This window comes from Strix aluco, chromosome 26 (assembly GCF_031877795.1).
Source record: "Strix aluco isolate bStrAlu1 chromosome 26, bStrAlu1.hap1, whole genome shotgun sequence".
In the NCBI taxonomy this organism is placed as follows: domain Eukaryota; kingdom Metazoa; phylum Chordata; class Aves; order Strigiformes; family Strigidae; genus Strix; species Strix aluco.
Genome location: NC_133956.1, coordinates 3500783 through 3514750, shown reverse-complemented (window position 1 = coordinate 3514750; position 13968 = coordinate 3500783). Strand labels below are relative to the sequence as shown.

The 13968-nt window shown below is 46.3% G+C and overlaps 1 protein-coding gene across 1 annotated transcript in view; it reads right to left on the bottom strand.

The window, feature by feature from the left end:
- Positions 1–13643, bottom strand: part of GRHL3 (grainyhead like transcription factor 3) — a 35098-nt gene extending 21455 nt beyond the window's left edge. Inside the window, exons 1-3 of the mRNA XM_074850723.1 lie at positions 13573–13643; positions 8631–8775; positions 7855–7934 (exon numbers count right to left, since the gene is read on the bottom strand). Of these exons, the coding sequence (XP_074706824.1) occupies positions 7855–7871 (17 nt within the window). The 5' untranslated portion in view covers positions 7872–7934; positions 8631–8775; positions 13573–13643. The remainder of the gene's footprint in view (positions 1–7854; positions 7935–8630; positions 8776–13572) is intronic.
- Between the last annotated feature and the right edge of the window lie 325 nt (positions 13644–13968).

Below are 13968 nucleotides of genomic sequence, written 5' to 3'. Positions count from 1 at the left end.
TACGCTGGGACTGCATTGGTCCCAGTGAGCTTGCACCAATTCACCCAGCTGAAGACTTGGACAAAGGGGACACGATGTCCCCATCATTTATTGCACATTTATTTCATCTTGTTTCTTTTCCAGAGTTCATATGATCCCTAGTAGTCACTGAAATATCTTTGAGTGGAGCCCCGTGAGTTGCCTCAGATAAAACCCTGCAGCTGGAGCAGCTCTGCAGATGAGATGTAACACAGACTCTGTCCCACCTCACTTCCAGAGAGGTCAGCTCTGCTCTGACCCTATTCCAGAAGGTCAACAGGGCTAACGAATATCTGAAGAAAGAGGGTGATTTGAGGAGATAAGCAGATATGATGACACGTTTAGAGGCACCATTTTGACATCAGATGCGTTTTGGTTCATGCAGCTACAGGATGCCATCATGCCAGTTTGCTTCCACAGCCTGCTTCCGACTCAGCATTAGCAATCTCTGTGAAGTAGAGATGCAGGAAAGAGACATCCAAATCCAGATCCAAACACACATGAACTTTACTTTCATCACTCCCTGCAATGCCCCTTCCATGTGGCTACGTCATGTTTGTCCACTGCAAACTGTCTGCTCTCTGGCAAAACAAACTTTCCTTTTACAGGCAGTCGCCTTGGTGCAGAGGCTCAGACAAAGCCAGGGTTGGCTAGCGAAACACAAACACGCAGGACCAGCGGCCTCCCTGCTTGTGTGCACAGACTCAGGCTGCTGGAGCCTCGGGGTCATGTGCAAAGCAGTGCACGATTTGGGGAAGGGAGCAGTCTATTTGTTTCCAAACAGTTTAGAATTTGACACAAGGTGATAGCAGCCCCCTTTTCCCTCTCCATCCCACCCAATCTCTGTTTCCCCTATTTATCTGCCAAGTCTACCATAACAGTGGCCTCCTGATGATGAATAAACACTCAGGGCTATGCTGAAACAGGAGAATATGCCCAAAGGGTCTAGGTGGGGAGATCAGCCAAGCAGGAAAGAAACGTCTGTATTCCTTTTGCCTTTTGTTGGGTTTCAGTGGGTGGTTTTGCCGGCCTTTAAGCTTTGTGATGCTTGTCTTTGTTCTCTCCTCTATAACTGATTAAGCCTCCAACCTAAATATTAGCATACCAGATGCTGATGGCTACAGAGAAACATCACTTTGTCAAAGGAGAGGAGAATCCATGGTAACCAGCAGCAGGAATTCAAAGCCACAGAACAGAGACCCCCGCCTGCAGGACTTAGAGATACCCCAGGCAGTTCACCCAGGGGCTTTCATTAGCTCTGGCTTCATGCATTGCACTCACTTCCCTGTTGGAATAACCCTGATGCTCCCCAAGAGCCTCTTATCAGTAATATGGGGAAGGATCAACACTACATTGAAGAGAGCAGGACCAATGAAGAGCAGCATTTACCATGACGGGGTAAATGACACATTTACCACTTTCTGGGGTAGATTTTAGCCTGTAAACCAGGCCCCCTTGCCAAGGAAGAACAGCATCCCACAAAGTGTCCTCGTTACTGAATCCAAACTTCTCTCTAAATTCGGAATTTACCCTATTTGCAAGTTTAGTAAATAAGCACACCTGAAGACAATGCACCCATACAGCCATCAGTAAGCACACTGTCACAGGCCTATTCACAGAGTCAGGCAAAAATCCAGACAGAGACAAAACCAGGAAGAAAAACCACAAAAAGAAAAAGACCAAACAGACAAATAATGAAAAACATTGCCTAGATGCCAAGTACAATACGGTGTCCATCCATAGATGTCAAAGGAGACCACTAATCTCATGGACCCTGGCCTGTACTGCCTACAGACTGAAATATTTTCTCTGGCAGCTGGATAACAATGCGGACTCTTGTCACTGGGTTTCTTCAGGGGCATTTCAGCAGCTCGAGCAGCCTCAGGGTAGTGCAGTATGTTCACTCAGCACAACAGCTACATGTTTCCTAGCCAGCCCTCAGCGCTGTTTCACTCACACAGACAGTGCACGAGCCTCTCTTTTTCCTGGAAGCACGTGGCCTGTGTGGCACACGCATGCAACAGGCTCACCCCATCACATTCATCCAGACACCCTGCACCTGCACCGACGCACACAACAGAGCATCCACCTGCATTTAACAAGCGCTGGGCAGAGACGTGCAGTGGCTGGGATGGAAAGAAAAGGGGATATATCATGAGCATCTTTGAGAAATGGCTCCTGTTTCCCAAAAGGGCGCCGAGAGTCCTCAGCGTCAATGCGAGCCAGTGGTGCTCAGCACCACCCAGGAAGATTGGAGCTAGCCGTGCAGCTGGCTCTGGCCACACTGTGGAAGGTGTGGTGCGTCCCCGCAGGTGGGATGGAGGAGGGTGGGGACCGGGGCGATGCGCGTTGTGCTGACACTCGGGAGATAAAGCCCTGCCAAGCTCTTTGACTGAATCCCCCACCCCAACTCTCCTGCGGAGCTGAAACCAGTCGGAACGGTTTGAATCCAAAGCGCCACGGAGCCAGATGAACCTTCCAGGGGCAGGCACTACCTGCGCAACATGCAGGGAACTCGCCTGTCTCTTGGGTTACTCGTGGCTCTTTAGGACCTACAAACCCAAGAATTATTCTTCCATTTTTACACCAGCACAATTCCCTGCTTTTGAAGCTATTTATTATCACAGGAGAAGAAACTGAGGCATAGATATTGACATTAAAATTACTTCTCCAAGGCTGCTCAGTGAAGATGGGAAAACAGTACCAGACCTGAACCTCTCCTATAAACCTCCCCAGCATTGGACTGGTTCCTGCCTTTCTAGCCTGAAGGGCTCTGTGAGTGGATTCAGTGTTGAGTGATGTTTGGGGGACACCAGCTGGTATTGTGTCTTACCTGATAACATCATCCTTGAGGTATCCACCCACACAATCACATTTCACAAATGATTCCTGCTTTAGTGCCTTCCCTGCCTAACATAACAAATGACAGCACAGAATTAGTTTGTAGTTCAGGAATTATGGCTGATTTTTTCCAGAAGCAGTTTGTGATGTCAGATGCTTCAGTTTTGAGGTGTCCTAAGTTTCACAGAAAGCAGAGCCTTAACAGTGCCTCTGACTGAGCATCTGCTATCACCTGGCACTTCTGAAATCTTGGTCTAAACTTCTACTCACTTTCTTATTTTCATTGTAGACAGATAAGGACATCTTATGTATACATGTATGCATGAACACAAACCTTCATCTCCACCAACACATAACACACACACACGCTGTATTGAAGCTCCCAGTCCTTCAAACACCACGAGAAAGATTACACATGATGAGAAGAGCTTCATAACTCCAAGAGTCTAGGTGCTTTTTCAGTTATCTTTTTTGTTTTCAGTGCCTATGGATTTTTTCCTCCCAGCTTCCACATCCAAAAACCTAGCTACTTGTTATTTTATTTTTTAATTCTCATATATTGGCTGACTCCAAGAGCTGTGGCTTTTAAATTAAAAAAAAAAAAATCACAGTTTTACAAGACTTGGATTAAAAAAAAATGGTACCAATAAAATAATATGCAATCTTTTGTGACAAAGTTAGTTTGTTTTTCACTGCTCAAATAATCTGGTTTTAATCCAGTAATAAATTATTATGGGTTATTTGTACTGTAACAGGGCCCAGAGGCCCTGACTGAGAACAGAGCCCAGTTTTACTCAAGTTTCTATACTTCCCTCATCACATCCTATCACAGGATCCTGCAGTAACACACTAAATGATGTTACATATTTCTGTGTGAACCTCAGCACTCATTTAAGAAAGTAGTAAGAGCAGAGATTAATATTAACCTCATGGAAAGTTTGCCATTTCAGGGTTACGCGTTGAGTCTCAGTGTCCTACGTGTACTGAGAGCCAACAGGACAGTTCAGCCCTCACATTTTAGGCTGGGATGTGCTGATCTCTTCCTACTGCCTGCAAATTCAGTCAGCTAACAAACTTGGCACCTGAGTTTAAGCTGGCTGAAGGTGGGCGAGGTGAATCCTCACCGCGTTGCCCAAGAGGATACAGGAAGCATGTGTCAGGGCAGGACACTTGACACAAGGCTCACGCCACGCAGCGTGCTCCCTGCCCGAGCAGGCTGGCCTTGCTCCATGTCTGGCAGCGGCTGTACCTTCTTCAGCTGCGCTGTGGACTATCTGCAGACCTGGTGAGAGGCAGCCAGGGTTGGCTCTGCCCTTTTGGTTTCGTCTTTCTTCCCATCCTGGAGGGACCTTTCAGACTGGCCAGACCTCAGCTGCCCAGATCTACAATGCACGTGGCTGATATACTCTGTATGTACACTCCAATGTATTCAGAGTATCCTGTGAACACGTGTCCTCCCAAGTCAGGGAAGCCTTTTGCTTTGCTGTTTAATAAAAAAAAAAAAAAATAGCATAATGTGTTTCAAACAATGTTTTTGCCAAAAAAATACAATTCATCCCATCCTAGGTATGACCCTATTAAACACCACATTTCCGGAGAGCAAGTATCACAGCTCAAACAGCAAAGACAGAAGGATGGAAAGAAACAAAAACTTGACACAGCAGGTGGCTGGCACCTGGGAACCAAGTCCTTTGGTAAATGACACCTGCTTTTTTCCTCTGAGCACTTGTGGTACAAACATCTGGGGACAAGGACTGGTTTTGGACGAGAGCTACCCTCACCCTTACCATAATCACAGCTACCAGCCAGAACACATAACACCTGAAGGAATAACAAAACCCAAGCCATCACAATTGCTTATCTTCCAAGCCTTTGAAACTTGGGTATTAGCAATGGAGTCCCAGCCAGAATTTAATCATATGCTACATAATCAATTCCACTGATTCCTGTATTTTTCAGCTGTTGCCTTTATCATCCCTGAGCACACACTATTTTGGGATGCGAGGCACCCAGCCGGGGCAGTCTCCCTGCCAATGAGCTGAACCGAAGCGCCTGCAGGTGCAGTGTAAGTGCAAGTGCATTTTCAGATGAATACTTTACAATGATCAACAATTTAAACATCAGACGGAACAAAGCAGGAGTAAATCCTCATTAGTGTAACTGTCTTTATTCTACAAATTTATCTGGAATTACACCGATGTACCAATCAGTTGAAAATGTGACCCAAAGCATCAAAGCAGAGATACTATGTAAATGTTGTTTTATCTCTGCTTTGAGTCTAGAGTTTATTCAGAGGGCTTTTACTCCTTTGTTGTGAATTGCATAGCAGTTATTTGATTGTTGTTTCTTTAATTTACAAATCTCTCTTTCTCTTTACATAACTTAAAAAAAAATAAAACCCACGTCTCCCTTGAAAGCATACCTTGCTTCAGCATGGTTATCCCTTGTGTGCTTTACTGCCAGAACTTTATAAAAGGGCTTTAACTTTTCATTCACCAGGAGCATAACTCAAGTTTTAATAACACACCTTATGCATGACAAAAATTTGCTTCTGGCGATCATGGTTTCGACCACAAAACCACAACTGGGAGTAACTCCTGGTTAACTCTTTCAAGCCCACGCATTGCAGAGTTAGACATAAGTTCAATTTAGAAGACTATGGAAATTATCAGTTAGAATATTTTATAATAGGCAAACCATCTCATTCTCTCATGCCACGCTAGTCTCTTCCCAGTCCTTTCTGTGAAATTAAAGGGGCAAAGGGAGACATGAGATTATTTTCCCTGTCATTTGGGGTGACAGCATCAGTCCATGGGGATACCACAGCTCCCTTAAAATCAGCTGCATTTGGGCACATGTTCACAGCTCAGATCCATCCTCCCTGCGCTCAGCTGGTGGTGGGGGTTGTATAAAGAACCAGGGCTGTGCCAGACACACAGACAGGCGCTGCTGCCCTTATCAGATCCTCTAAGCACTGCTCCTGAGAGCCCTTTCCTTCCCCCCAGATGTCTACAAAGCTACACCCAGTATGACTTTGGCCTGGGTGATTAACCAGAGGTTAACAGCTACTGCAACAGCCCCATTGCTCAGATGTTGGGCTTTAGCAGCTCTTCCCAAGGTTCCTCCTCCCTGGTGACACCTTTTCCCTCTCACAATAAACCCAAAAGCTGCCTGAATGTTTCAGCTATGCCTTTGGTACCACGAAGCTCCCAGCTCCCTTATCTCCTATCGCTGCTCCCCGTCAGCCCCGGGGAGCTTTCGGGTGAGATCCTCCAGGCCCATAGTGCTCCTAAAAGCCTTCCCCAGGCGAGCTGGCAGCACCCACCCCTGCCCCTCTGACAAGGCACCAGCAGGCTGGAGTTGTTCCACCCCGCTGTCTGCACTCCCGAGAGAAATTTTTTCCCCCAGCTGTGGGCTAGTGAACTAAAGTGACATTTTCAAAGAGATCTGCAAACGTGTTCTCAGGTTCAATCGATAGGAAAACGTTGCACAGAGCCTTTTACCTCCAGAGGTAACCAAACAGAGCCCCATCCCGAGACCTGTCCTGAAGACTGAGAGCAGACACCAACCTCTGCATTTTTATCGGTCTTTGGAGTCGAGATCTGAATCACAAAGGGGATGCTGCTCCCATCAATTCCCCCTTTCTCATGCGAAAGGCACAGGGGTTAACAGCCCGTTAGTAAGAGAAGAGTCAAGCAACCATGTAATTCATCAGGTAACATAATGCCCCAGTCCATAATTAGTAATACATCAATCTAATTCTGCAGTGCACTGTGTATACACACTCTGTAGCATTTTGAGAGTAAACCGCATGGCCTGACTTAAGTTTAAAAAGCATCGACTATAAACTCACAAAAGTACCAGCTATAAAGTTCAGAAAGGGAAAATGTAAGTCACTGATTCTTAATCGATCCAAGCATACAGACCCCGGTATTTACGTAAAATAATAATTAGTGCTGCACCTTTTCAGGGTTCTCAATTATTAAGAGATTAGCTGTCACAACACCTCTGCCGGGCTCTGTGTGTGTAAACACATAGAGGTATGTTTTTCTTCCAAAATACCTTCCGAAGCACCATATCTATACACAGATGTATACATATGGACATATATTTATCGGCAAATTTTATTCCACACAAGTACTTCAGACCGGGCTATATACCTAGATAGCTTTTTTAAACTGGATTGACAGCAGCATTCACTACCATTGTCCAATATTCCTCCAGCCTTTACTACACCGTGTCATACCAATATGACATTTGTTTGCTTTAATTCCAGAGATGCAAGGCACGGTATGCTGTGCAAATCCATACCATCAGTATCCAAAGTCCAAAATATTTTGGAGAACTCAAGATTAGAAGCAAGAGTTATACAGGATCAACAAAATGTTAAGTGCTTTTTCTTGTTTTTAAAAAAAAATAAAAGAATACAATAAATCATAATAATCACTTGATGGAATCATAATGTGAATCCATTTACTAAAAAAAAAAAAAAACAAACCAAAAAAAAACCCAACAAAAAAACCCCGAAAAAGAATATCACACAACAACCCCAGCCCCAAAAAACCCTAGAAACTCATCCAAAATTGGTAAATACTTTGGAAGGTATTCTCTAAGAAAAAAAACAAACCACAAAATCAGTGTAGCCTATGTTAGATTTTGTTGGATAGAGGCAGAACAGACTTGCCTCTAGACAGAAACACTATGTGTCAAATTCTAGTCCGGGAGAAAAAAAAAAAAAAATCCTGATTTTAAACAAGTCTTAAATAATAACAGTAAGAAGTGATTCCTCCTAAGAGCAGCAACAGGTTAGTGAGGAACAGAAAGTCTGAAAAATGCTCCCATCCCATTCTTTTACTTCCACTTGCAAACAGCTGGGCAGGCAGCTTAACCCAAGGAGTCTAATTCATCCAGACCCAAAGCACTTAAACAAGCCTCGGAAGAAACACTCAGCCCTTACAGAGAGGAGTGGGTAAATAGAAAAAAACCTCTACTTACTCCAGTTCATTAGACATTTCCCCACGTTTCCAAATCTTCGCAGACAGTAAATTCTGATGCCTTCTCTCTTCTAGTACCTGCTAAAGACAGACATTGCCTGTGAAGTGTTTGATTTATGTTGAGGTTTTGCGCCCAGGTATTTTGCTGACAGGTCGGTTGGCGGGCGGCGGGGATTGGCTGCCGGCACAGGTGCCCTGGGACAGGTACACCCAGACAGGTGCAGCCCGTAACCCTCTGCCTGCCGGCCCCGGGAGGATGGAGGGCAGGGAGCTGGGTGGGGAAGGAGGGAAAAGCCCTGCGGGGAAAAAGATAGGGTAAAGGAGGGGAATCAGTTATTCATCTCCGTGATAATTAGTTTCAGTTTGGTGGACGTGTTCCATATCCTGCGATGCCAAATAGCTGTCATTTTTATGAATCTGGGGGTTGATTTGTCCTTTGCTGTTTCTTTATATATAAATATACAGACAAAAATACATACACGTATATATATAGGAACACATTAGGGAAGAAGAAAAGCCTTTTAGTTTCCTCTCATTCCTAAATGGTAATTGTACTGACAGGCTAACCCTTCCTTTCCTTTTCTCACCTCCTCTTAGCTTCTCACTCCAGAACGCCTCCGTAGTATGGTTTGTTTTTTTTTTTTCTCTTAAAAACATACCTTTAAAACCCCTAACTTTAGAAGCCAAGACATGCAGCAAAGATACCGGCTGAGGGAATCTTTGCATTACACTGGATATGTAAGGGAAACAGGTCTGTGGGATAACCTTTTTCCGTACCGTTCATGCATGCTGTCCTGCCTTCTGTACGCAGACAAGAGCGTTACTCCAGCACACACGGGACGGCAGCGGGAAGCCCAGACACACGCCGTTTGGGAACTGGCTGCAGGAATACCACCCAGGCAACAGCTCTGTAGCAACTCACCTGTAAACGGGGAAAAGATTTATGCAATAGAACAAAACTCATCATGGATTCAAGCACTCCTGTTGGATGGTTTCTGTCATCCGTGTTGCAATGAGGAGGCAAAGGATGGGCTCAGCGGGTGACTCATGTTGACTGGATTTGGAAGGCAGGAGAGGATTTTATGAGACAAGTTGGTACAAGCCTTAAAACAAAGGGAAAAAGAAAGGTTTCCACCACTCGTTCTCACCCCCCATCACTGTCTCACTCACTGAATCTGTCCCACTCAGCGCCCTGCACCAGCAGGTGAGAACAAGAAAGCTTGTGAGTCTTCCTTCACCTAACAGTAAGTTCAGCTCTCCCAGCTTGGTGACAAATGGCCTTACCAGCCCACTCAGGCAGGGATAAAGCATGTCTACACAGGCAGATGTGAAGACAGAGCGTATTCATTTGGGTACAACACCCTTCAAACACATCTCTCTGGTTTCTGGCTCAGAGCATGGCCAGCTCGGAGCGCAGGATGAAGAATGACCATGGTGTATCTGCACGGGCTGATAAGGACGGGCTGGGCCGAGCTGTGCCTGACCCAGCCAGCAACTATCACCCTCCACTCCGCTGTGCCAGGCCTGCCAGGGATCTAGGGACTGGGCAAAGTCTGGTTTCTGGGAATGAAAACCAAAGGTCTGGAGCAATGCAAACTCCATTGGGGATCACTGGAGAGCACCAGCTGCCAAGACCTTGTGCAGCAGAGGACAGCAATACCCAAAAGTCAGCTGGGTGAGGGCTGATGATCAGAGTCAATGCCATAGCAGAGACCATGCAGTGGTGAGAGGACAAAAAAAGAGGAGGAAGGAACACATATGTCCTATCCAGCCAAGGAAAGCACAAATCTTATGCAGTGGTGGCATTAGTTGATCAACATTCTGATTATATCTCTAAATTAAGGAAACCCTGCCCAGTTCATGATGAGCAGGGTTGTAGTCCTGGCTACTTGTCCTTCACCTGGATCCAGGCAGAGTATTTCCTGGACTCTGGGTAGAGCAAAGATCAGCAACATCGCCTTAGGGGATTTCCAAGTTTCTTCTAACCTTTCAGTGAGACTTACCAGATTCCAGCAATAAAAGTGAAGGAGGAAAAAACACTACCTGAGCCAGACCATGCAGGGGAATGGCAGGGCACGGGATTCTGACCTCTGCGGGGAAAAGCTTGTGTCAAAGAGAAGAGAGGGAGAAATGTGTCTGGCAAAGCTGAGCAGTGACAGGCTTTGTCTTAGTGCGGGCCTTGGTGCCACCACAGCCAGGCCAAATCCACCTCTGGATGGAAACGTTCAGGTTTTCAGACTTGGCCTTTTGCAGAGCAGCAGGCATGATGTTGTCTGCTGCTCTATGATAGGGAACAGGAGAAAAACGAAGCCACCAGACCCTTCTGCCTGCCTGGATCTAGGCTTTGTAACCAGCATGCTGCTGGCAAAGCCTCGTTTCTACTGTTGGGGGTTTAAGCCCACCCCTGCTGCACTTGCGGCTCACGCGCCACAGCTCGGGTGGAAGTGGGGACTGCCGAGGCCAGTCTGGGTTTACCAGGCTCTCGATGCTGCTGGCCAGTCACTGGTGAGGCTACATGCCCTGTCCTGCTTCAGTGTGTCTGGAGTCTGCCTGGGAAGTCACGAGGTTCCCTGGGAAGCTGGGAAGGACTGGCAGAAAGGACAGAAACACAGATTCCCCTTGGAACAACTTCACTGGGACTCCAAAAGGACAGCTGTGACTGTCTCTCTTAGTTTTACTAATTCTGTTTTTAAGCATTAAGTTTCTTTTTAGCTTTGCTGCCACTGATGCAGGACCTTGTCTTTTTCCTGCGAGAATCTTATTGCAATGGCAGAATGAGAGACTTTGCCAGGTAGGAAGATGCGTGCTCGTTCTCGCATACAATCTTATTTCTTATGCAATTAGCTATGCGCCTACCCGCAGCACTGAGGCACTCTCCCAGCCTCCAGGAATTATGGCGCCTCGGTAAAAGCGCTCACAGCAGAAACCAGCCCCTTTGCGTCAGTACTGTAGGGCCTGTACACGTGTCTGTCTTCTTTATGGTAACACCAGCTTGAGTTTGCCCTCTCAGACACCTTTTCAAGGCCAGATGAAACTGTGACTGACTCCCTATCCCCAATCCTCCCACTGACAGGACCCTCGCAGCCTCTCCTGAGTTAGCTTGACGCTCTTGACAGCGAAGGAGGACCAGGACCATCCCAGCAGGCACACACCAGTCTAGGTGTGACGTGTCTTGGTGGGAAGCAGTGACAGCCTGGGCACTGCGCTGCCTCCAACACCCGCCAGCTCCTGCCAGACGGGACCACCCTTGCCCTGCCTCTTCCATTCTCTTGGGCACCTTGTCTTTTTTGTGATAATGTATGTTTTATGGCGCCTGAGAGGCCTCCAGGCCTGGACGCCTAGACAATCCCTTTGACTGTGACTTCAGTATTTTTAATTATTATTTTCTCTTTTTTTTTCATTTATACTCCACCCTCCAAGAGTATCTGGTGAGGGGGTGGGTTAGAAGAAAGAGACCAAGAGATACATTCTCTATGCACAAAACCCTCCCACTTCCCTTCCACTCCCCTGTTAAATATACCTTGGAACAAAAGCCCTTTATGATGCTCTAAAAATAAAGCATGCAGCAGTCAAGACAAACGGCAAAGTTTAAAAGAGAGGGCCAAATTTTGCTCACAGCTACACCCTCTCTAAGGCAACAGGGTTGCACTTGTGTTTGGATTGTTAAACCCTCTTTAAACATCCAGGGGCAAACTGTGATTAGCTGCATTTCGTTAGCGAGAGATCAGCAGCTCCATGATTGAGGACAACATCACTCATCGGGTCTCCGTATCAGGAGCTGGCTGGGTCTGAGTTTGGAGGAGCTGCCCACCGTGCGGCGCGGCCCTGTGACCATGCCACCCTGGTGTTCCTATTTCTCCCTCTACCACTGATTTGCAGTGTGACCTTGGAGAAGTCATTTCACGCTCCCTTTTCCCAGTCTGGCTTCTTTTCTGCATAACTTGTAAGAAACTTCAAAGCAAGGGCTTTAATCCCTTTAGGATACATGGCTTTTCCCACTGACAGCTGTCAAACATCCTCTCCAGTTGTCCTGTGATGTGCCAGGAATTTCAGCTGTCTTTGACCAAAGGTTATTAAAACACTTCAACAATTAATATGCAGTAAGAGGAAGCAGCCTGAAGCAGGTTAAAGTGAGCTGTTCTCCAAAGGGAGATGTGGCTTGCTCAGGTGCTTTTCCAGAAAAAAATACAGCTTGTGCCATATAAGTAGAAACCTTTGATATCCAGACCAGACACTTTCCCAGTGAGTCTCCCTCTGCCTCCCAGAGCCTTTTCCTTGGGAAGACAGAACAAAAAGCTGATCTGGAACTTCCTTGGGCTGCAAGTCTTTGTCTGACGGGACTGCCCTGTCACTCTGTTTGTACAACACATAGCACAACAGAGGCTACAAAAGTCACTCTGTAGCGCTATTGTGATAGTAATAATGAGGAAAAGGAAAAAAAAGAATCTGGCGTTCTGAAGTGAGCGCAAGAGGCAAACCTCTCACTGACCCTTTCTGAGCAGTTGTTTTCCAGTTAGGTGAATACCTCTATCTGCAGGGTATCTGGGAAGCCAGCTGGCTCTGCTGGATCCCAGTACCACTAAACAACATGACCTGATGCTTAAATGTCTTTTTAATAGAGTCAGGCCAGTTTGTTATTATCTGTTGTAGCCCACGGGGCTATAGGAAAATTCCTGTTGTCTTTATCTAGTTCTACCAGTTTTTACACAGTAACAAGTTTGGGTTGCAAACAAGTGACCCAACTAACAGTCTTCAGGGCAGCCACCTTCAGTTTAAGTAAACAAACATGACCCACCGTCTCAGCCAGCTTCAATTTTTTGAAGAAGCTTCACTTTTTCTCTGCTCTGACCTGAGCTCATCCCATGCTCTCACTCCAGAGCTGTCTTTCAGTGCGTGCATTTAGCTGACAGCTGTCAATCCAAACCCAGCTAGAAGAAACCTACAGTGGGGAATGGACATCCCAGTTTAGTCTATAGAGGGAGGGAGCTGGTTGAAGATGTCGCAAGGATGTTCTCCATTTCAGGCAAACTTATTGCCCAGGCTTCCTGTGATATTCAGCTACAAATATGTGCAGGGAGGGAGTCAGGGGAAGGTTTCACAGAGGAAAACTGCATTGTCTTTAAAAGGAATTTAAGACTGGTTCCAAGGAAACTTTGTCTTCTAACCCCAGCACTCAACAGTGAGCACACGCTGCAGCTCTTCAGCCATACCTCACTCATAGGACTTCCCTCCCATCAACTGTCTCACACGTGCAACTCGAAACATGAAACAGAAAAGCACATTTCCTCTTGCAAAAAAACACAAGGAGTTGAATTCTTCCCCCCCCTCCCCGCCCCACAGTGATTATGACACCGGGAGCAGAAGGTGCTGTCAATGACACCAGCAGTGCAAGGAAGGGCTCAGGGCTGGGCCCACAGTTACCACAGCGCTGTGATTCCTCACTGAGAGAAACTTATTTTTAAACATGAAAACAGTTTTCAAAATGGACCAGATGCAAAACATCAGGTATCTCTCCCAACCATTTCCCCCACTGCTGCAGCCTGATCAAAGCTGCCTCCCTTCAGGAAGTTATCTGATGTCAGCCAGTGACGCTATAGCAGAGATGAGTTTGGTCTCAGATACCTCAGTTGACTCCATTCATCATTAATCAGCCCTACATGAGCAGAGATATGGAAATGTCACTGGCAGAGGTTGTCCCAAGCTGCTCAGAATAGATTACCCTTATCAGCCAGCGGGTGAGATCCCAGGAGCAGAGATTGGGCTCAGATTCAGACTCCAGCTGAAGCACGAAGTGTGTTTGGATCCCGGTGTCTGCTCAGTTCATGCAGTTGCAGAGATGCCAGTTCTGATCTGAATCTAAGCACGGCACAGAAATGGAATTTCATTCAGCAAATCCTAAGTAGCAAATAAAAAAGGAAATATTATGAATGAATCTCAGTCCACCCTGGTGGACTATCATGAATCTGCTCGGGGAGCCTTGAAAGACATCTTTACGTGACAACTTAGTTTCTGTAGCTAATTAGAAAAGCTCAGGCCAGAGATACTTATCTGCGTGCAACATCTGGAACTCGTAACGTCTCAGGTTTGCCAGCTTTCATGGTTTCATTACAAATCT